This window comes from Heterodontus francisci, chromosome 13 (genome assembly GCF_036365525.1).
Source record: "Heterodontus francisci isolate sHetFra1 chromosome 13, sHetFra1.hap1, whole genome shotgun sequence".
NCBI lineage: Eukaryota > Metazoa > Chordata > Chondrichthyes > Heterodontiformes > Heterodontidae > Heterodontus > Heterodontus francisci.
In genome coordinates, this window is record NC_090383.1 from 86,190,309 (window position 1) to 86,211,736 (window position 21,428).

General features: G+C 47.0%; 1 protein-coding gene across 5 annotated transcripts in view; it reads left to right on the forward strand.

Annotated features, from left to right (window-relative positions):
* Window positions 1–21,428, forward strand: part of bicral (BICRA like chromatin remodeling complex associated protein) — an 85,690-nt gene that overhangs the window by 35,819 nt on the left and 28,443 nt on the right. For 3 of the 5 annotated variants that reach the window (XM_068045125.1, XM_068045128.1, XM_068045129.1), the window contains one exon: window positions 7,838–8,154. The exons of 1 other annotated variant lie outside the window; for it this stretch is intronic. In XM_068045125.1, the coding sequence (XP_067901226.1) occupies window positions 8,039–8,154 (116 nt within the window). In that variant the 5' untranslated portion in view covers window positions 7,838–8,038. Of the gene's footprint in view, window positions 1–7,834; window positions 8,155–21,428 lie in introns of all 5 variants that reach the window. One more of the 5 variants, XM_068045127.1, reaches the window with a different exon arrangement.

The window sequence follows — 21,428 nt, forward strand, 5'->3', positions numbered from 1 at the left end:
GGTCCAACTCTTACAGGTCCCATCTGTCCCAGAACCAGTCCCAATGCCTCAGAAATCTGATGTCCTCCTTCCTACTCCAGTTCTGCAGCCACGTGTTCAATCAATCAGTCCTCCAATTCCAATGCTCACTAGTACATGGCACTGGGAGTAATCCTGAGATTACTGCTTTTGAGGTCCTGCTTTTTAATTTCCTTCCTAACTCCCTAAAATCTGCTTTCAGGACCTCACCCGTCTTCCTACCTATGTCATTGGTACCAATGTGGTCCATGACCTCTGGTTGTTCACCCTCACCCAGAAGGATGTCCAGCAGCCGCTCCGTGACATCCTTGACCCTGGGACCTGGGATGCAACATACCATCCTGTGGTCACGTTTACTGCCGCAGAAACACCTGACTGATCCCCTGACTATCGAATCCCCTATAACTATTGCTCTTCCACTCTTCTTCCTCTCCTCCTGTGCAGCTGAGCCAGCGGTGGGGCCACGGACTTTGTTCTGGCTGCACTCCCCTGAGGAACCATCACTCACCAGTATCCAAAATGGAAAACCGATTAGCAAGCAAGATAGACTCAGGGGACTCCTTCACTGCCTGCCTGGTTCTCCTAGACTGCCTGACGGTCACCCATTCCCTCTCTGTCTGCATGTTCCTTACCTGCAGTGTGACCACCTCCCTAAACTTGCTATCCACATAGTCCTGTGCCTCGCGGATGCACAACAGTGACTCCAGCCACTGCTCAAGTTTCGGAACAGAGCACAAGCTTCTGCAGTTGCTGACACTTCCTGCAGATGTGTTCATCTAGGACACGTGGTGCAGCCATGACTTCCCACATGCCGCAGGATGTACATTCGACTTGGCTGAGCTGACCTGCTATACCGTAACTTTAAAAACTATTTATTATAATTAGAATTAGAATAACTTAGCAGTTACTCACCAATTAGCTTCTTCCCCTGTACCGAAGAGAGAGACAGCTACTGGAGGCTGAAAAAAGGTAGAAAAAAAAGGAAGAAAGGCACCCCTCCCTCACTGTATTCCCTCACGTACCAACTCACACGTTACACTCTGTGCACTCAAAGTAGCTCTCAGTACAGACAAATTTATTTTCTCTCTTAATTTATAGTTCCCCTCCTTCCCAAACACCCTCACTTACCAAACTCCCCTTCTTGACACTCTTTGCCTCCAGCAACACTTAGTGCAGACAAGCAGCACTGCGAGCCCTCTGAATTTATGCTTACTGTAAACAATGCTGTGTTGGCTCTACTAGAGCTCAGAAACCAGTTTAAGCTAGCTACCTAATCAATTAGCTACAGCTACTCTCAGAGAGCTTGTATATCCTTGTTTAAAACTGTAAGAAACCTAACTTTCCTTTTAAACAGTAATTTCAATTAATTGCTAAATGTAAACAAAACAAAAAATAGACTACAGAGAGATTAACCCTTAAATTCCACTTACCAAACCCCCTTCTTCATACGCTGTGCCTCCAGCAACACTTCTTCAAATTAACTATCATTTTCTGGGTTGTATTCTGTGCTGGTGCTTGGGGCCGTTGGAGGATTTGATGCAACATCCTGTGATGTGCCAGGATCCATGGCACCATTTCTCTTCTGTACTCATCTTTGGAAGAACTTAAAGGAAGTTTTTTTTTTAAAAGTCCCCCTGACAATGGTTTCCAAGATGTGCAAGATCATAAGACGCTGTGTTTATTTTATAGCTGCTTTGTGAACTAGCCCTTGCTATGCTGATTTAGAAAGTGAATCATTATATGAAGGATCATAATAAATGGATGATATTTGATAGATGGCAGCATGCCTCTAACCTTGTGCCCACTATTGCTCTCAACAGGTTCCTAACCACAGAGGGCAAGGGCAATTTTGTTATACTTATCAGTTGTTTCAGCATGACTGACCCATTGCTTATTCTTCTTTTGGCCTGATGGGTGTGAGTTGCCTTGGCTTGTAAGCACAGCACATTTACGATATTTAGCAAACTAATGAACATCCAATCAGCACTCCTATGTCAGACATCTCCCTCCCTTTGTCATGCTGTTTCAAGTTAGCTTGCATCATGATCTTTATGTCAGTATTCTTGCAGGTGAATTGTAAGATGTCACATGCATGGTACTATTGTCCCTAAATTTAATTGTACCATACAGTTTCTTTCGAGTGAAGGAATGTTGCAGAAGGAAGCAAATACTCTGCATTCTTTGACGTTGTCATGCTGAGGGTACGGTAGTTGAATATTTATATTTGTTCCATGCCTTTTATGAAGGAACAGTATGCATGTTGTTGTTGACATCCTTCCATCTACAAAAGATGGTGGTCACACAGCAAACAACCTATTTAGGTGGGGTGTCTTCTCTTGGTGCACCTTTGCTGAAGGCTGTGAAGGCCAATCCTTGAGAGGCAGGTTCTGCCACATGAGAAGCTGGCAGGTGATGCTGTGAGTTGTTGTTTTCAGTGTTAGCACCTGTTGCCAAGCTGCTGTAGCCATTGGTCGTCGTGGTAGTGCATGCCAGTCCACAGGATATATTGCCATTTCCCTCTTTAGCCAGCTAGTGACTCCCAGGTGTAATAGTCAATATTTTAAAATTCGATCGTGGGATGAGGGTGTCGCTGGCTAGGCCAGCATTTATTGCCCATCCCGAACTGCCCTTGAACTAAGTGGCTCGTTAGGCCATTTAAGAGTGAACCACATTGCTGTGTGTCTGGAGTCACATGTAGACCAGACCAGGTAGGAACAGCAGATTTCCTTCCCTAAAGGACATTAGTGAACCAGATGGGTTTGTACAACAATCGACAATGGTTTCATGGTTATCATTCGACTAGCTTTTTAATCCCAGATTTATTAATTGAATTCAAATTTCATCATCTACCGTGGTGGGATTCGAGCCCTTGTATCCCGGAGCATTAGCCCGGGTTTCTGGATTACTAGTCCAGTGACATTATCACTACGCCACTGCCTCCCCAGTGTTTTGGGCCTTCATGTCATGCTTGCAAGCATTCTTGAAGCGGAGCTTTGGGAGCCCCCCTGGTCTTCTGGCCCCGGCTGCCTCACGATACAGAAGGTCCTTGGGTATGCAACCATCTTCCATCCTGCGGACGTGTCCGATCTACTGAAGCCTTGGAGAGGCGGTGGTGTAGTGATATTATCACTGGACTAGTAACCAGAGACCCAGGGTATTGCTTTGGGGATATGGGTTCGAATCCACCATGGCAGAAGGTGGAATTTGATTTCAGTTAATCTGGAATTAAAAGCTAGTCTAATGATGGTCAGAAGTGGGGATGTTCGCTGATGATTGCACAACGTTCAGCACCATTCGTGACTCCTCAGATACTGAAACAGTCCGTGAAGAAATGCAGCAAGATCTGAACAATATCCAGGCTTGGGCTGATAAACGGCAAGTAACATTTGCGCCACACAAGTGACAGGCAATGACCATCTCCAACAAGAGAGAATCTAACCTTCTCCCCGTGACGTTCAATGGCATTGCCATCGCTGAATCCCCCACTATCAACATCCTGGAAGTTATTATTGACCAGAAACTGAACTGGAATAGCCTTATAAATACCGGCTGCCAGAACAGGTCAGACGCTAGGAATCCTATGGTGAATAGCTCACCTCCTAACTCCCCAAAGCCTGTCCACCATAGAGTCATAGAGAGATACAGCACTGAAACAGGCCCTTCGGCCCACCGAGTCTGTGCCAACCAACAACCACCCATTTATACTAATCCTACATTAATCCCATATTCCGTACCACATCCCCACCTTCCCTCAATTCTCCTACCACCTACCTACACTAGGGGCAATTTACAATGGCCAATTTACCTATCAACTTGCAAGTCTTTGGCATGTGGGAGGAAACCGGAGCACCTGGCGGAAACCCACGCGGTCACAGGGAGAACTTGCAAACTCCGCACAGGCAGTACCCAGAACTGAACCCGGGTCGCTGGAGCTATGAGGCTGCGGTGCTAACCACTGCGCCACTCTGCCACCCATCTACAAGTTACAAGTCAGAAGTGTGATGGAATACCTGCCTGGATTAGTGCAGCTCCAACAACGCTCAAGAAACTCAACACCATCTAGGACAAAGCAACCCGCTTGATTGGCGCCCCATCCACAAACATTCACTCCCTCCACCACCGATGCACAGTGGCAGCAGTGTGTACTATCTACAAGATGTACTGCAGCAATACACCAAGGCTTCTTAGACGGCACCTTCCAAAACCGCAACCTCTACTACCTAGAAGGACAAGGGCAGCAAATGCATGGGAATACCACCACCTGCAAGTTTCCATCCAAGCCCCACACCATCCTGATGTGGAACTATATCGCCGTTCCTTCACTGTCGTTGGGTCAAAATCCTGGAACTCCCTTCCTTACAGCACTGTGGGTGTGCCTACCCCACATGGACTGCAGCGGTTCAAGAAGGCAACTCACCACCACCTTCTCAAGGGCAATTAGGGATGGGCAGTAAATGCTGGCCTAGTCAGTGACGCCCACATCCCATGAACAAATAATAAAAGAAAAAACTGCCTCTGTTCGATTAGTACTAACACATTTGGGAGCTTTGCCTTGGAGAGGACTGTCACATTTGTGATTTTGTCCTGCCTGGGTATACCCATAATGTGCTGTAGACAGTGAAGATAGAAATTATTGAGTTTCTTTTCCTAGTAGCTGTAAGTCACCCATGTTTCACAGCCACACAGCGTGGTGCTGAGAACATAGGCCTTATAAACCATCAGCTTGGTCCTGAGGGTTAGCTTGGTGTTATCCCATGTGCGTTTCCCGAGTCGGCCAAAGGTGGTTGCCGTTTTCCCTAAGCTTGTATCGAGCTCTGCATCAAGGGACAGATCGTCTGTCACTGTGAACCCAAGGTAGCAGAATTTGCTAACCACTTCCAGTGGGGTGTTACTTATTGTGCTCGGGTGGAGATGCAACACCCATCCCATGATCATGGTTTTCTTGACACTTATAGTCAAGGAGAACAATTTACAGACATGGGAGAGAGGTTCCATAAGTCTTTGTAGCTGAGGTTCCATGTGAGCGACTAGCGCAGCATCATTAGCGTAGAGTTCTCTAATCGGGACACTATTTGTTTTTATCTTCGCTTTCAGTCTTGATAGATTGTAGAGCTTGTAGACTAAAGGCCTGCTCGGGTCTGGAAAAAAAAAACCTGATCCGAACCTGACAGAACTGCATCGGACCCGAGCCTGACTCGGCCCGAGTCCTTCCATTTTTTCCCGAGCCCAACCCGACCCGACCACCAGAATGTTCACTTTCTCCAGTTGACAGCATTCGTTTTACATCTATAGTGCACTCACTGTACTTTACCCCTTTTGGATGGATGGAATGGAAGGAAGCTGCAGCATGAGCGAGATAGAAACATAGAAAATAGGAGCAGGAGTAGGCCATTCGGCCCTTGGAGCCTGCTCCGCCATTCATTATGATCATGGCTGATCATCCAACTCAGTAGCCTGTTCCCGCTTTCGCCCCATACCCTTTGATCCCTTTAGACCCAAGAGCGATATCTATCTCCTTCTTGAAAACATACAATGTTTTGGCTTTCTGTGGTAGCAAATTCCACAGGCTCACCACTCTCTGGGTGAAGAAATTTCTCCTCATCTCAGTCCCGAAAGGTTTACCCCATATCCTTAGATTATGACCCCTGGTTCTGGACTCCCCCACCATCGGGAACATCCTTCCTGCATCTACCCTGTCCAGTCCTGTTTGAATTTTATAGGTTTCTTTGAGATCCCCCCTCACTCTTCTGAAGTCCGGCGATTATAATCCTAACTCACTCAATCTCTCCTCATCCGTCAGTCCCACCATCCCAGGAATCAGTCTGGTAAACCTTCGCTGCACTCCCTCTATAGCAAGAACATCCTTCCTCAGATAAGGAGACCAAAACTGCACACAATATTCCAGGTGTGGCCTCACCAAGGCCCTGTATAATTGCAGCAAGACATCCCTGCTTCTGTACTCGAATCCTCTCGCTATGAAGGCTAACATACCATTTGCCTTTTTTACTGCCTGTTGCACCTGCATGCTTACCTTCGTACACCATGGTGTACGAGAACTCCCAGGTCTCACTGCATTTTCCTCTCTCTCAGTTTATAGCCATTCAGATAATAATCTGCCTTCCTAGTGGATAACCTCACATTTATCCACATTATACTGCATCTGCCATGCCACTCACTCAACTTGTCCAAATCACCCTGAAGCGCCTCTGCATCCTCCTGACAACTCACCTTCCCACCCAGTTTTGTGTCATCTGCAAATTTGGAGATATTACATTTAGTTCCCTCATCTAAATCATTAATGTATATTGTGAATAGCTGGGGTCCTAGCACCGATCCCTGCGGTACCCCACTAGTCACTGCCTGCCATTTGGAAAAAGACCCATTTATCCCTACTCTTTATTTCCTGTCCGCCAACCAATTTTCTATCCATCGCAATACACTACCCCCAATCCCACGCGCTTTAATTTTACATGCTAATCTCTTATGTGGGACTTTGTCCGAAAGCTTTCTGAAAGTCCAAATAAACCACATCCACTGGCCCCCCCTCATCAACTCTACTAGTTACATCCTCGAAGAATTCTAGTAGATTTGTCAAACATGATTTCCCTTTCGTAAATCCATGCTGACTCTGCCCGATTCTACCATTGTTTTCTAAGTGCTCTGCTATAAAATCTTTGATAATGGATTCTAGAATTTTCCGCACTACCGACGTCAGGCTGATTGGTCTGTAATTCCCTGCTTTCTCTCTACCTCCCTTTTTAAATAGTGGGGTTACATTAGCTACCCTCCAATCTGTAGGAACTGTTCCAGAGTCTATAGAATCTTGGAAGATGACCACCAATGCATCCACTATTTCTAGGGCCACTTCCTTTAGTACTCCGGGATGCATACCATCAGGCCCTGGGGATTTATCGGCCTTCAAGCCCATCAATTTCCCCAACACCATTTCTCTACTAATACTGATTTCCTTCAGTTCCTCTCTCTCTCTAAGCCCTGTGTTCCCCAATGTTTCTGGTATGATATTTGTGTCCTCCTTTGTGAAGACAGAACCAAAGTATGCATTTAGTTGGTCAGCCATTTCTTTGTTCCCCATAATAAATTCCCCTGTTTCTGACTGTAAGGGACCTACATTTGTCTTCACCAATCTTTCTCTTCACATACCTATAGAAACTTTGACAGTCTGTTTTTATGTTCCCCGCAAGCTTGCTCTGGTACTCTATTTTCCCCTTCTTAATCAATCCCTTGGTCCTCCTTTGCTGAATTCAAACTGCTCCCAATCCTCAGGTCTGTTGTTTTTCCTGGCAAATTTATATGCCTCTTCCTTGGATCTAATGCTGTCTCTAATTTCCCTTTTAAGCCATGGTTTGGCTCCCTTTCCCATTTTACTTTTGCGCTAGACAGGGATAAACAATTGTTGCAGTTCATCCATGCGCTCTTTAAATGTTTGCCATTGCCTATCCACCGTCATCCCTTTAAGTAACGTTTCCCAATCCATCATGGCCAACTTGTGCCTCATACCTTCGTAGTTTCCTTTACTAAGATTCAGGACCCTAGTCTCAGAATCAACTACATCACTCTCCATCTTGATGAAAAATTCTATCATATTATGGTCGCTCTCCCCCAAGGGGTCTCTCACAACTAGGTTGTCAATTATTCCTCTCTCATTACACAATGACGTCATAGAGACGCTCGCTGCGCAAACTCAGAGTCTGTGGAGTCCGGATGCACATTTCCCTCCTTGACGTCCCGGACTCCCAGCTCAGGCAGGCTTTTCAAATTTTGACGCTTACTTACTCTACTTCCCTTTTCCTCCCAGCAGGGCAAAAGGTAGTACTGTGTGTGTCCGACCTGGACCTGCCCAACCCGAGCCCGAAAGCCGGACCTGGAAGAGCGACCCGACTCGACCCGAACCTGACACATGTCGTTGGGTCCCGTTGGGTTCGGGTCGGGTAGCAGATTTTTATTGTAGACTCCTTCCATATCTGCAGGGAAGGTGATGGTCAGGATCATGTAAAAGAAGATGCCAAACAGGGTGGACGCTAGGACAGAACCCTGTTTCACTCCATTCTTCACTCCGAAACTGTCGGAAGTGGAGCCATCAAACTGTACAGTGTTTGAGTATGTATGTAATCAAAGGTATCTGCACTTACCACTGTTTTTATTTCATCTGAACTTCTTCCTCATTTTATCCCAGAAAAAGCAGATCTGGGAGACTGCATTCACTCACTGGGCTACCTCCACCCATTTACTTTGCATCTGGGATTTAGTTGATGCCTTCTGTTCAGCATCTGTCTCTGGCAGGCCACTTCCTTCAGCAATATCGTAACTGAAGAGCAGAATCTTCAACGCTGGTATTTTTGTGCATAAGATGCTACCAACTCTTGCTTTCTTCATTCTTCAGAAGAATAATTGTAGGCACCTCCCCTTTAAAGGTGAGCAGCAGCCCTTAAGATCTCCTAATTTTCCCAACTTTACAAATTGCGGCTGACCAGTTTCCAGGCCAGATCCCCAGGGCAGGGTTTTGCATTTTGGTTGGGACCCTGATGTCGGGATCAAATGTTGGTCCTGACAGCACACTGTGTCAAGAGCAGCAAGCCAACAGTGCTTTTGCCTGGATTGGCCAATTAGTGGCCAGAGGGTGCACTCACCGTCCAGTTAAGGGGCTCTCGAAGCTGAAGGGCCAATAGGAGGCCCTCCAGCATGGAAGAAGCGGCAGCCTGCTTTTGCAGGTAAGTGGGAGAGAGGGTGCCTCCATTTTGAGGCACTTTCTGCCACTTATAAAACCTTTGAAAAAAAATCATCACACTGGATGGACCATCATTGTGGAAGAGTAACCCTCCACAGGGCGGCCTGTGGCTGCAACTGTGGCTAGGTAGGCGGGGTGGGTGGGGTGGGTCTTCAAAGTCAGCCGGAGCACTGAACCCCAGCCTGTCTCTGGGAGGCCACCTCCGGGCAGCTGCTGTGCTCCCGAAGCTGTGGGGAGGGCCCACAGGACGACAGTAAAATTCTAATTGGCCTCTGATCATTGGCCTTAAAATTATCTTAACGAGCTTCCTGCTGTTTGCGGGTGGGTGGCTGTTGTGCCCCCAATCTGCCTGCAGGTAAGTGACTCCTGGGTGGATGGTACCGGCATGCCAGCAGTTGGCGCAAAATTGCACACCTGCCTCCATTCTCGCCCCCATATCGGGGTGAAAATCCTGCCCTCAGTCTGCCTTTTCTATGCACAAGGAGCCTATTAAAATTAAGAGGAGGGGGGCCAGCCATCCCCACTAACAAACCAGATGTGCCCAGATGAGTGCAGCCCCAATTTTCCACATCTTAAAATAATTTTTTTGGGGGGGGATTTTTTTCAAAGGATAGTTCTGGTGTTGAAACAGTGGTTTTATAGGGCATAAGAAATGGAGGGTCTCTAGGTCTTGATGTCAAAGTGTTTGAAAAGGACATTTTCTCTTATGCTTTTCTCCATTATGACTTCGGCTGTACTGTGTCAAGAATTCTTTGATTGAAGAGTTCCTACAAAATAGGTAATATAGCTTGTTTTTCTTTTAAGGGCAAGCAGTTAACAGAAAAAATAGTCCTAACTACTGTAGAGACAAAAGGTGCAACATGTTAGTTAATTTGAGTAGATGCCTTTTTATCTCCATGTGATGTAATTTTATATTTAACTTATTGTACTCCTTTTTTTCCTGAAGAAACTTCAGGCATCAAGTATGGCTTTGTAAAGAAATCAGTTATTTGTTAGTTGTTAGGGGGAAAAAAAACGATTAAACAACATTTAGAATTACTCTTAACAATAAAAACTTTTCTGATCTCTAAAATCCATTTTAGAAAATACATTAGATGGGATAAAAATTGATGATGAGGAGGTACTGCCTGTATTTAAAATAGATAGGTGACCGGGTCTGGATGGGATGCATCCTGGGTTGCTGATGGAAGTAAGGGTGGAAATTGCGGAGGTATTGACCATAATCTTCTAATTCTCCTCAGATGTGGTGCTGGAGGACTGGGTATTGCAAATGGTATACCCTGGTTCAAAAAAGGGTGTGAGGATAAACTCAGCAATTAAAGGCCAGTCAGTTTAACCTCGGTGGTGGGGAAGCTCTTAGAAATGATAATCGGGACAAAATTACCAGTCATTTGGCCAAATATGAATTAATTAAAGCCAACACGGATTTGTTAAAGGCAAATTGAGTTTAACTAACTTGGTTGAGTTCTTTGAAGTAACAGAGAAGGTTGTTAGGGCCAATGCAGTTGATGTGGTGTTTAAGGTCTTTCAAAAAGTGCCTAATAATAGGCTTGTCAGTAAAGTTGGAACCCATGGAGTAAAAGGGGCAGAGACAACTTTGATACGAGATTGGTTAAAGGACAGGGAAGAGTGTAGTGATGAATGGTTATTTTTCGCCACTGAGTGGCGCAGTGGTTAGCACCGCAGCCTCACAGCTCCAGGGACCCGGGTTCGATTCTGGGTACTGCCTGTGCGGAGTTTGCAAGTTCTCCCTGTGTCTGCGTGGGTTTTCGCCAGGTGCTCCGGTTTCCTCCCACAGCCAAAGACTTGCAGGTGGTAGGTAAACTAGCCATTGTAAATTGCCCCTAGTGTAGGTAGGTGATAGGGAATATGGGATTACTGTAGGGTTAGTATAAATGGGTGGTTGTTGGTCGGCACAGACTCGGTGGGCCGAAGGGCCTGTTTCAGTGCTGTATCTCTAAATAAATAAATAGATCAGTACTAAGACCACTGCTTTTCATGATATATATTAATGACTTGGACTTGGGTGTACAATTTCAGGGTATAATTGCAAAATTTTCAGATGACACCAAACTTGGAAGTGTAGTGAACAGCAAGGAGGATGCTGCTATACTTCAAGAGGACATAGATAGTCTGGGCAGACACATGACAGAATAAATTTAATGCAAAGACATGCAAAATAATTCATTTTGGTAGGAAGAAAGAGGAGAAGCAATATAAGCTAAAGGGTGCAATTGTAAAGGGGGTGTAGAAAGACCTGGGGGTATATGTGCACAAATCATTGAAGGTGACAGGGCAGGTTGAGAAAGCGGTTAATAAAAAAGCATACGGGAAGCTGTGCTTTATAAATAGAGGCATCGAGTGCAAAATCAGGGAAGTTATGAAGAACCTTTAAAAAACACTGTCTTGGTCACAAATGGAGTATTGTATCAAATTCTAGGCACTGCACTTTAGGAAGGATAGGAAGGCCTTAGAGGGTGTGCAGGAAAGATTTACTAGAATGAAGTTCCTCATCCCTTGAACCAGTTACGTGGTTAGATTGGAGAAGCTGGGGTTGTTCTGCTTAGAGAAAGTTGAGAGGAGACTTGATAAAGGTGTTCAAAATCCTGAGGGCCTGGATTTTTAGGTCCCGATGGGGAAAGCATGGAGCGGGGGACCGGGTGTGAAAATTAGTGCTGCTGGCTGGCATGCTGGGTTTGGGTTGCCATTCCTGACATTGGTGATTTTTCTCGGGACAGGGAAGACAGGCCCTGGAAACCCACCTGAATTGTGATTGAGGCCAATTAACCGTATTAAGTTAATTTTCAGCTCGTTAAGGGCCAGTTTTGGATTTTGGTGGGTGTGCATGTGTTGCATGCTGGATCAGGGCCAACCAGGTGCATGGAGGCGGTAACACAGTGAGGAGCAAGTCATGGCTGCACATTAGGTGGGCCCATAAAAGGGAGTCCGATTGAGAGGGGCTCTCAGCCATTGGCACACAGGTACCATCGGGTGTGTAGAGGTTGCAGGGAGAGTGGTCTGTACTCGCTCGGGCAGTGCAGGGTGTCATGACCTCCTGGCATTGTGGGGACATAAGAGGAGGGGGGTTAGAATTCCAGACATTATTGTAAGTGCAGCTGAATGTAAGTGAGGCAACAGCTGGTGATGGGCTTGTGGCTCTCAAATATTAGGTCCTGTGGCGATAAGGATCAACATCATCAGTAGCAGATGCAGAGCCCCGGGTATGAGAAGGACAGAGGAGAGGGAAGAGAGGCAGGAAGGCAATGGAGGCCATTCGCTCAGCACAGGATCTGCCAATGAAGACACAGCTACCTGGACATGCCAGGGAACCGGTGCTGGAGTAGACTGCGCCTATACAGGCAGATGATCGCTGAAATTTGTTCCCTCGTTGCGGAAGACCTCACACCTTACAGCACTGCTCGCCATCCCCTGCCAATAGCCATCAGTCATTGTGGCCTTGACCTTCTTCGTCTCTGGCTCCTGCCAAAAATCAGCTGGGAACCTTGGTGGTATCTCTCGAGCGGTAGCGCACCATTGCATCTTGCAGGCCACTGATGCTACCCTATTTGTGAATGCTGGGCAGGACATACAATTTCAAACAGATGGGGCCTTGCAGCCACAAAGGGCGTCTCCATTGCTGGATTCCTGCAGGTGCAGGACTTCATTGATTACACCCACGTGGTCATCAAGGCACCCAGTGACCAGACAGTGAGATTCACCGACAGGCAGGGCTTCCACTCTCAACATTCAGCTGGTCTGCATCCACAACAAGAGCTTCATGCATGTGTGTGCTCACTTCCTTGGCAGCTGCCGTGACTCCATCCTCTAGCAGTCCAGGGTGCCGCAGCTGTTCATTCCACCCCCCAAACTTTGTGGATGGCTTCTAGGGGACAAGGGGTATCCATTGAAGAGATGGCTATTCCCTCCTTTATATGACCCTTAAATGGAGCCACAGAGGCATTGTAACTGAAGCCATCTGCTCACAAGGACCATCATCCGCAGGCCGTTGGACTTCTGAAGATGCGGTTCCGTGCCTAGACCGGTCGGGTGACACCGTACAGTATACATCTGCAAGGGTTTCATGCATTGTGGTGTTTTGCTGCGCTCTCCATAACATGACCATCCAGAGAGGTGTGGACCTTGAAGAGGGTGAGGCTCTGGAAAGACACAGCTCATTGGATGAAGAGGAGGAGCAGGAGGTGGAAGAGGAAGATGCAGAACAAAGAGGTATCCCGGCTGCCCAGGGAGGTGGTGGAGCCCAGCGCAGGACTCGAGAATCTTGCCAGGGATTATCTGATCAAGGCACGTTTTAGCTGAGCCCTTCTAACACAGGAGGAATGGCATGGTATGGAACTCACTTTGAGCTGCCTGTAAGAACACGCTTTGTAGATGCAGCCTTAAATGGATCCATTCTTACCGCCAATGAATGATGCACATCTGTCCAATGATCTCACTGGCCCCCTTCAAAGACCTTTGCTTTCCTTCACCACTTCATCTCTCATTTCCAATTTCGCCATTAAAGAATAGAACTCTCACATCTGGGTCATGTAACAATATTTCCAAAATGAACAAAATGCACATTTACAAGTGAAACAAACCCCAATGAACCATTCACTGCTGTGTCCTATACGGTGGCCTGTGCTCTCTGCCACTTCTACATGGTACTCCCCTTGTGGCCTCGAATGAGGTGGAGGCAGGCTGTTCAAGTGTGTCTGCTTGCAGCTGAGATGCATGTGCCAGTCATTCTTGTCGTAGAGATGCTCATGGGTGCACTTCCAGAAACTGCTGCACTGGCATCAATGCAGACGAAGTCTCTTGTCACATGGCCCTGCTGCATAGATGGTCCCTCATTCAGAGGGACCAAGGAAGTCAATGATGATGATGGTGCCCCATGAGGGGTGGCACCCTCATCCTTTTCAGTGACTGCTTCAGCCCTTGGATGGTGCTCTAGATGGCTGGAGGGGACCATCAGTTGGGATGCAACTAGCATCCGCTCCAAACATCTTTGTGCCATCAGCGCCACTGACCGGTCAATGCTACAGTGCCTTGCATGTATTCTGTGCATGTCAGTGCACTGCTCCCGCATCCACTTTGAGTGCTGCCGCATATGGTTTGCCACTTTTGTAATGGAGGAGCTCATGCGTTCAAAGCTCTGAGCCATAGTGGCACACATGAGCTCAATGGGCTCCTCCATTCTCAACCCATGACCCCACACTGCCTCAGGGAGCTCTCACATCTGGGTACACCTCTGTTGCTGCTGATATAAGTAGACCCTCCTTTCCTATGACTTCCAAGGCCCTGCATCGGCACCCAGCTGAGCATGGTTTTGTCTGTCCTCCATCCTCTGAGGGGACTGCCCACAACTGCCTCTGCCTCTCTCACCTCCTCCTGTACACTAGTGCTGTGCTTGTCACCCATTGTCACCCTATCTAAGCGCACGTGAGGACTCACCGATGTGAGCGTATTTGCGCTGGTTAAGGGTGAGCTTGTAAGATATGATGGTGCTAGCTCTGCTGACTTGGCTTCTTGCAACAGCCCTGATGCCGGGACAGCACTTGGGTGTTCCCCCTCCATGTCAGAACCTGTGGGAGACACAAGGAGATCATGAGAACTAGCCTTTGACAGCAGTAGTTTCTGCAGTGCTGAGGCTGCCCGATGCAGCTGCATCTTTGGCATGCTGTTGAATGGGGAGGAATGCACTCCAGTCCCTTCACCTATAGATATCAATATCTTTTCACCCTCTCCTCCAGGTATGCCTATCTCTCTTTCTCTGACTTGTTCCTGTGGGGCCACCCTGGTGATTTCCATGGTTCCCTTCTCCATGGCAGTGTCGATGGCGAGGTGAGGCACTCATTCTGAAGTCAGAGCCCTCTCCCTGGTATTGTATCACATGTTCTCCTTCAATGGCAAAAGAGACAGAGAGATAAGGCACTGCTGGCCTCTGTGATCAATGCCAGTGGCTCATATACGTAAGCAGCTGGATGTTTCATTGCTGGTTAGTTCTTAACAGTGCTGGGGCTGTGAGCCTTGCTGAGGAGGGGAGGGGATCACTCTTTGGGCATAAATTACCCCCATGTTCAGGACCAACATGTGCCCTCAGGCCCCTCAACTCGTGTGTCTGCTGGATGTTGAATATCCAGAGGCTTATCATAAGGATTTGGTGTTGCACTCACCTTGCCAGAGTGAAGAAGGTCATTGAACCTTTTCTGGCACTGGACCCAGTTCCTCAGGACCATACTTCTGCTGCTGACTGTTTCAGCCACCTCCAGCCATGCCTGCTTTGTTTGGCTGATTGGCCTTCTTCTTCCTCCCTCCTCTCCCTCACAGCCTCCAGGAGGACCTTGCGATCAGCATCTGAGAAGCGAGGGCAACCCTGTCCCGGGTGCCAGGCCTCTGCCATTCCTCATGACTTCCTGGTTCCTGTATTTCTTCCTGCAAACAACAGCTACAGTAATGGCTGCCGTGATGCATTTAAATCGAGCCTGCAGTTGCAGGGTCCTGCTTCCATCCTGCATGTACAGCTGGTGATTGGCCACCGAACCCACCCTCCAGCCAATTAGCAGCCCGCCTGTGCCAAAATTTCAGGCTGTGACCACTCTCCTCCCGGGCGGGGTTGGGACCTGGAAATGGTCCTGACACTGGTTTCCGGAGGGAAAATCCTGCTTAAAGGGTCTAGACAGAGTAGATAGAGAGAAACTGTTCCCATTGCTGGAAGGATTTAGAGTCAGAGGATATGGATTTAAGATGATTGGCAGAAGAAGCAAAGGCGACACGAGGAAAATTTTATACCGCGAATGGTTATGATCTGGAATGAAAGGATGGTGGAGACAGATTCAATCGCGGCTTTCAAAAGGGAATTAGATAAGTAGTTGAAGGGTAAAAGAAATCCAGGGCTACGGATAAAGGATGGGGAGTGGGATTAGCTGGATTGCTCTTCCAGAGAACTGGCATGGACTCGGTGCCGAATGGCATCATTTCCTGCTGTAACCATTCTGTGATTCCAGGATCTTAGACTTACCCTTTAACAAAAGTTGAGACGTAATCATGGTTGGCTTAGGCTTGTTGGATCCCTTGAAATAGCTTAATGGACACAGGTTGTGGTGCGGCACATGTTTTTTCTTGTGGTCAGGTCAGCCATTCCAGAAGCAATCTGTAAGACTGTATACAAGTAGAAAACGTTGAGGTAGTGAACCCTTCCTCCATATAGTTGTGTTTTTAATAGTCCTTTTAGTTTTGAACCACACCTCTGGGGAAGTTGTTTGCTCACAATAGGCTTCTTCAAGTACAGCCCAGGTTTGATTGACACTCCATTTGTTTCCTTTCAGGTCTTTAATATTGCAAGTTAGGTCTTCAGCCTGCAAGTTGCTGTGGTGATGTGTTTTCTCTTGTGCTTTTTAACAAGGTGTAACTCAAATGCCTTTTTTCCTTCAGCCTGCTTGGAACCAATTTTCCCTTTTAATATAACTTTTGTTTATTGTATGCACTTTTACTATAGTACCCATATGAAAAATTTGAAATGTTTGAACAGAATTTTTAACTGGTTCTACATATGATCATTTTTTTTTCAGGTAGTCCTTGTGGCTGCCAAATGCTGCCAAGGGATTTGTACAGCTTTTCTCTCATCTGTTGCTACAAAAACTATAGAGTAGTTATAATGGGGGACGCAGTGGTTAGCACCGCAGCCTCACAGCTCCAGTGACCCGGGTTCAGTTCTGGGTACTGTCTGTGTGGAGTTTGCAAGTTCTCCCTGTGTCTGTGTGGGTTTCCTCCGGGTGCTCCGGTTTCCTCCCACATTCCAAAGACTTGCAGGTTGATAGGTAAATTGGCCATTATAAATTGCCCCTAGTATAGGTAGGTGGTAGGGAAATATAGGGACAGGTGGGGATGTGGTAGGAATATGGAATTAGTGTAGGATTAGTATAAATGGGTGGTTGATGGTTGGCACAGACTCGGTGGGCTGAAGGGCCTGTTTCAGTGCTGTATCTCTAAACTAAACATATCCTAATATCGACTGGGATAGAATAGTGTAAAGGGCAGAGAGGGGGAGGAGTTTCTAAAGTCTGTTCAGGAGAATTTTCTACATCAGTATGTTTCCAGTCCAATGAGGAAGGAGGCATTGCTGAATCTGGTTCAGGGGAATGAGGTGGGATAATGGATCAAGTGTCAGTAGGGGAACATTTAGGGGATCATAGTATCATTAGGTTTAGTTTAGATATGGAAAAAGACAAAGAGCAATCCAGAGTAAAAATACTTAATTGGGGGAGGGCAAATTTCAGTGGGGTGAGAACAGTTCTGGCCCAGATAAATTGGAATCAAAGATTGGCAGGCAAAACTAATGGAACAATGGACCGCCTTTAAAGAGGAGCTAGTTTGGGTATAGTCGTGGTATATTCCCATGAGGGGGAAAGGTAGGACAAACAAATCCAGAGCTGGCTGGATGACGAAAGAGGTAGAGAGCGAGATGAAGCAGGAAAAGGGTGCGTATGATAGATGTTGCAAAATTCTTACAGGGCGTGACGGGGTAGATGTAGATAGGATGTTTCCTCTGGCTGGTGAGTCTAGAACCGAGGACACAGTCTCAGAATAAGGGGCAGGCCATTTAAGACTCCGATGAGGAGAAATTTCTTTAATCAGAGGGTGGTGAATCTTTGGAATTCTGTACTGTGGAAGTGCAATCATTGAGCATGTTCAAGACAGAAATTGATAGATTTTTGGATACTAATGACATCAAGGGATACAGGGATAGTGGGGAAAAATGGCGTAGAGGTAGATGATTAGCCATGATCTATTTGAATGGCGGAGCAGGCGCGATGGGCCGAATGGCCTACTCCTGCTCCTGTTTTCTATCTTCCTCTGTTAGATTGATGATGCGGGTGAGAACCAAGATGAATATAGAAAATTTAGAGGGGAAGCGAAAAGAAGAAATAAGAGCAGCAAAGAGAAACGGCAGCCAACATAAAAGAGAATCCAAAAGTCTTCTGTAGGCATATCAATACTAAAAGGGCAGGACCAAAAAGGAGATTTACACATGGAGACAGAGGGCATGGCTGAAGTACTAAATGACTACTTTGCATCAGTCTTTACCAAGGAAGAAGATGCTGCCAAAGCCATAGTGAAAGAGGAGGTAGTTGAGACACTGGATGGGCTAAAAATTGATAAAGTGGAGATATTAGAAAGGCTAGCTGTACTTAAGAGTTGGTCACCAGAACCGGATGGGATACATCCGAGGATACTGAGGGAAGTGGGGTGGAAGTTGCGGAGGTACTGACCATAATCTTCAAATTCTTTTTGGATATGGGGTGGTGCCAGAGGATTGGAAAATTGCAAATGTTACACCCTTGTTCAAAAGAGGGTGTAAGGATAAGCCCAGTAACTACAGGCCAGTCAATTTAACCTTGGTGGTGGGAAAGCTTTTAGAAATGATAATCAGAGGCAAAAGCCACTTGAACGAATGTGGATGAATTGAGGAAAGCTGGCAAGGATTTGTTAAAGGCGCAGTGGTATTGTCACTGGACTAGTAACCCAGAGTGATGCAGAGACCCAGGGTATTGCTCTGGGGACATAGGTTCAAATCCCACCACGTCAGAACTAGAATTTGAATTCAATTAATAAATCTGGAATTAAAAGCTAGTCTAATGATGGCCATGATTGTCGTCAAAACCTATCTGGTTCACAAATGTCCTTTAGGGAAGGAAATCTTCTGTCCTTACCTGGCCTACATGTTACACCAAACCCAGAGCAATGTGGTTGACTCTTAATGCCCTCTGAGATGACCTAGCAAGCCACTCAGTATATCAAATCGCTACAAAGTCAATAAGGAATTAAACTGGATGGACCACACAGCACCGACCTAGGCACCTGAAATGGCAAACCCAGCCCTGTTGACCCTGCAAAGTCCTCCTTACTAACATCTGGGGGCTTGTGCCAAAGTTGGGAGAGCTGTCCCACAGACTAGTCCAGCAGCAGCCTGACATAGTCATACTCACGGAATCATATCTTACAGACAATATCCCAGACACCGGCATTACCACCCCAGGTATGTCCTGTCACACCAGCAGGACAGACCCAGCAGGGTGGCGGCACAGTGGTATACAGTCGGGAGGGAGTTGCCCTGGGAGTCCTCAACATCGACTCCGTACCCCATGAAGTCTCATGGTATCAGGTCAAACATGGGCAAGGTAACCTCCTGCTGATTACCACCTACTGCCCACCCCCACCCCCCCCCCCCCCCCCCCTCAGCTGATGAATCAGTACTCCTCCATGTTGAACACCACTAGGAGGAAGCACTGAGGATAGCAATGTGTACTGGGTGGGGGACTTCGATGTTCTTCACCAATAGTGGCTCGGTAGCACCATTACTGACTGAGGTGGCTGAGTCCTAAAGGACGTAGCTGCTAGACTGGGTCAGTAGTAGGTGGTGAGGAAACCAACAAGAGGGAAAAATATACTTGGCCTTGTCCTCACCAATTTACCTGTTGCAGATGCATCTGTCCATGACAGTATTGGTCGGAGTGACCACCGCACAGTCCTTGTGGAGATGACATCGCGCCTTCACATTGAGGATGCCCTCCATCATGTTGTTTGGTACTACCACTGTGCTAAATGGGATAGACTTTGAACAGATCGAGCAACTTAAAACTGGGCATCCATGAGGCGCTGTGAGCCATCAGCAGCAGCAGAATTGTACTCAATCTCAATCAGTAACCTCATGGTTTGGCACATCCCCCACTCTACCATTACCATCAAGCTGAGGGATCAACCCTGGTTCAATGAAGAGTGCAGAAAGGCATGCCAGGAGCAGCACCAGGCATATCTCAAAATGAGGTGTCAAACTGGTGAAGTTACAACCCAGGACTACTTGCATGCCAAACAGCGTAAGCAGCATGCGATAGAGCTAAGTGATTCCAAAATCAATGGATCAGATCTAAGCTCTGCAGTCTGCTACATCCAGTTGTGAATGGTGGTGGACAATTAAACAACTAATGGAATGAGATGGCTTCACAAATATCCCCATCCTCAATGATGGGGGAGCCCAGCATATCAGTGCAAAAGATAAGGCTGAAGCATTTGCAACAATCTTCAGTCAGAAGTGCCGAGTGGATGATCCATCTCGGCCGCCTCCTAAAGTCCCCAGCATCACAGATGCCAGTCTTCAGCAAATTCGATTCACTCCATTTGATATCAAGAAATGACTGAAGGCATGGATACTGCAAAGGCTATGGGCCCTGACAACATTCTGGCAATAGCATGAAGTTTTGTACTCCAGAACTTGCCACGCCCCTAGCCAAGCTGTTCCAGTACAGCTACAACAATGGCATCTACCCACCAATGTGGAAAATTGTCCAGGTATGTTCTGTACAGAAAAAGCAGGACAAATCCAACCTGGCCAATTACCACCCCATCTGTCTACTCTTGATCATCAGTAAAGTGATGGAAGGTGTCGTAGACAGTGCTATCAAGCGGCACACGTTTAGCAATAACCTGCTCAGTGATGCTCAGTTTGGGTTCTGCCAGGGCCACTCAGCTCCTGACCTCATTACAGCCTTGGTTCAAACATGGAGAAAAGATCTGAACTCAAGAGGTTAAGAGGTGAGGTGAGAGTGACTGCCTTTGACATCAAGGCAGCATTTGACAAAGTATGGCCATCAAGTAGTCCTAGCAAAACTGGAGTCAATGGGAATCGGGGGGAAAACTCTCCACTGGTTGGAGTTATACCTAGCACAAAGGAAGATGGTTGTGGTTGTTGGAGGTCAGTCATCTCATCTCAGGACATCACTGCAGGTGTTTCTCAGGGTTGTGTCCTAGGCCCAAACATCTTCAGCTGCTTCATCAATGACCTTCCTTCAATCATAAAGTCAGAAGTGTGGATGTTTGCTGATGATTACCCAATGTTCCAACACCATTTGTGATTCGTCAGGTACTGAAGCAGTCTGTGTAGAAATGCAGCAAGACCTGGACAATATCCAGGCTTGGGCTGATAAGTGGCAAGTAACATTCATGCCACACAAGTTCCAGGCAATGACCATCTCCAACAAGAGAGAATCTAACCATCTCCTCTTGACATTCAATGACATTACCATCGCTGAATCCCCCACTATCAACATCCTGGGAGTTACCATTGACCAGAAACTGAACTGGAGTAGCCATATAAATACCATGGCTACAAGAGCAGGTCAGAGGCTAGGAATCCTCCAATGAGTAACTCACCTCCTGATTCCCCAAAGCCTGTCCACCATCTACAAGGCACAAGCCAGGAGTGTGATAGAATACTCTCCACTTGCCTGGATGGGTGCAGCTCCAACAGCACTCAAGAAACTCGACACCATCCAGGACAAGGCAGCCCGCTTGATTGTCAAGCCATCCACAAACATTCACTCCCTCCACCACTGACACACAGAGGCAGAAGTGTGTACTGTCTACAAGATGCACTGCAGCAATGCACCAAGGCTCCTTAGACAGCACTTTCCAAACCCACAACCTCTACCACCTAGAAGGACAAGGGCAGCAGTTGCATGGGAACACCACCACCTGAAGTTCCCCTCCAAGCCATACACCATTCTGACTTTGAACAATATCGCCATTCCTTCACTGTCGGTGGATCGAAATCCTGGAACACCCTTCTTAAGAGCACTGTGTGGGTACCTACACCACATGGACTGCGGCG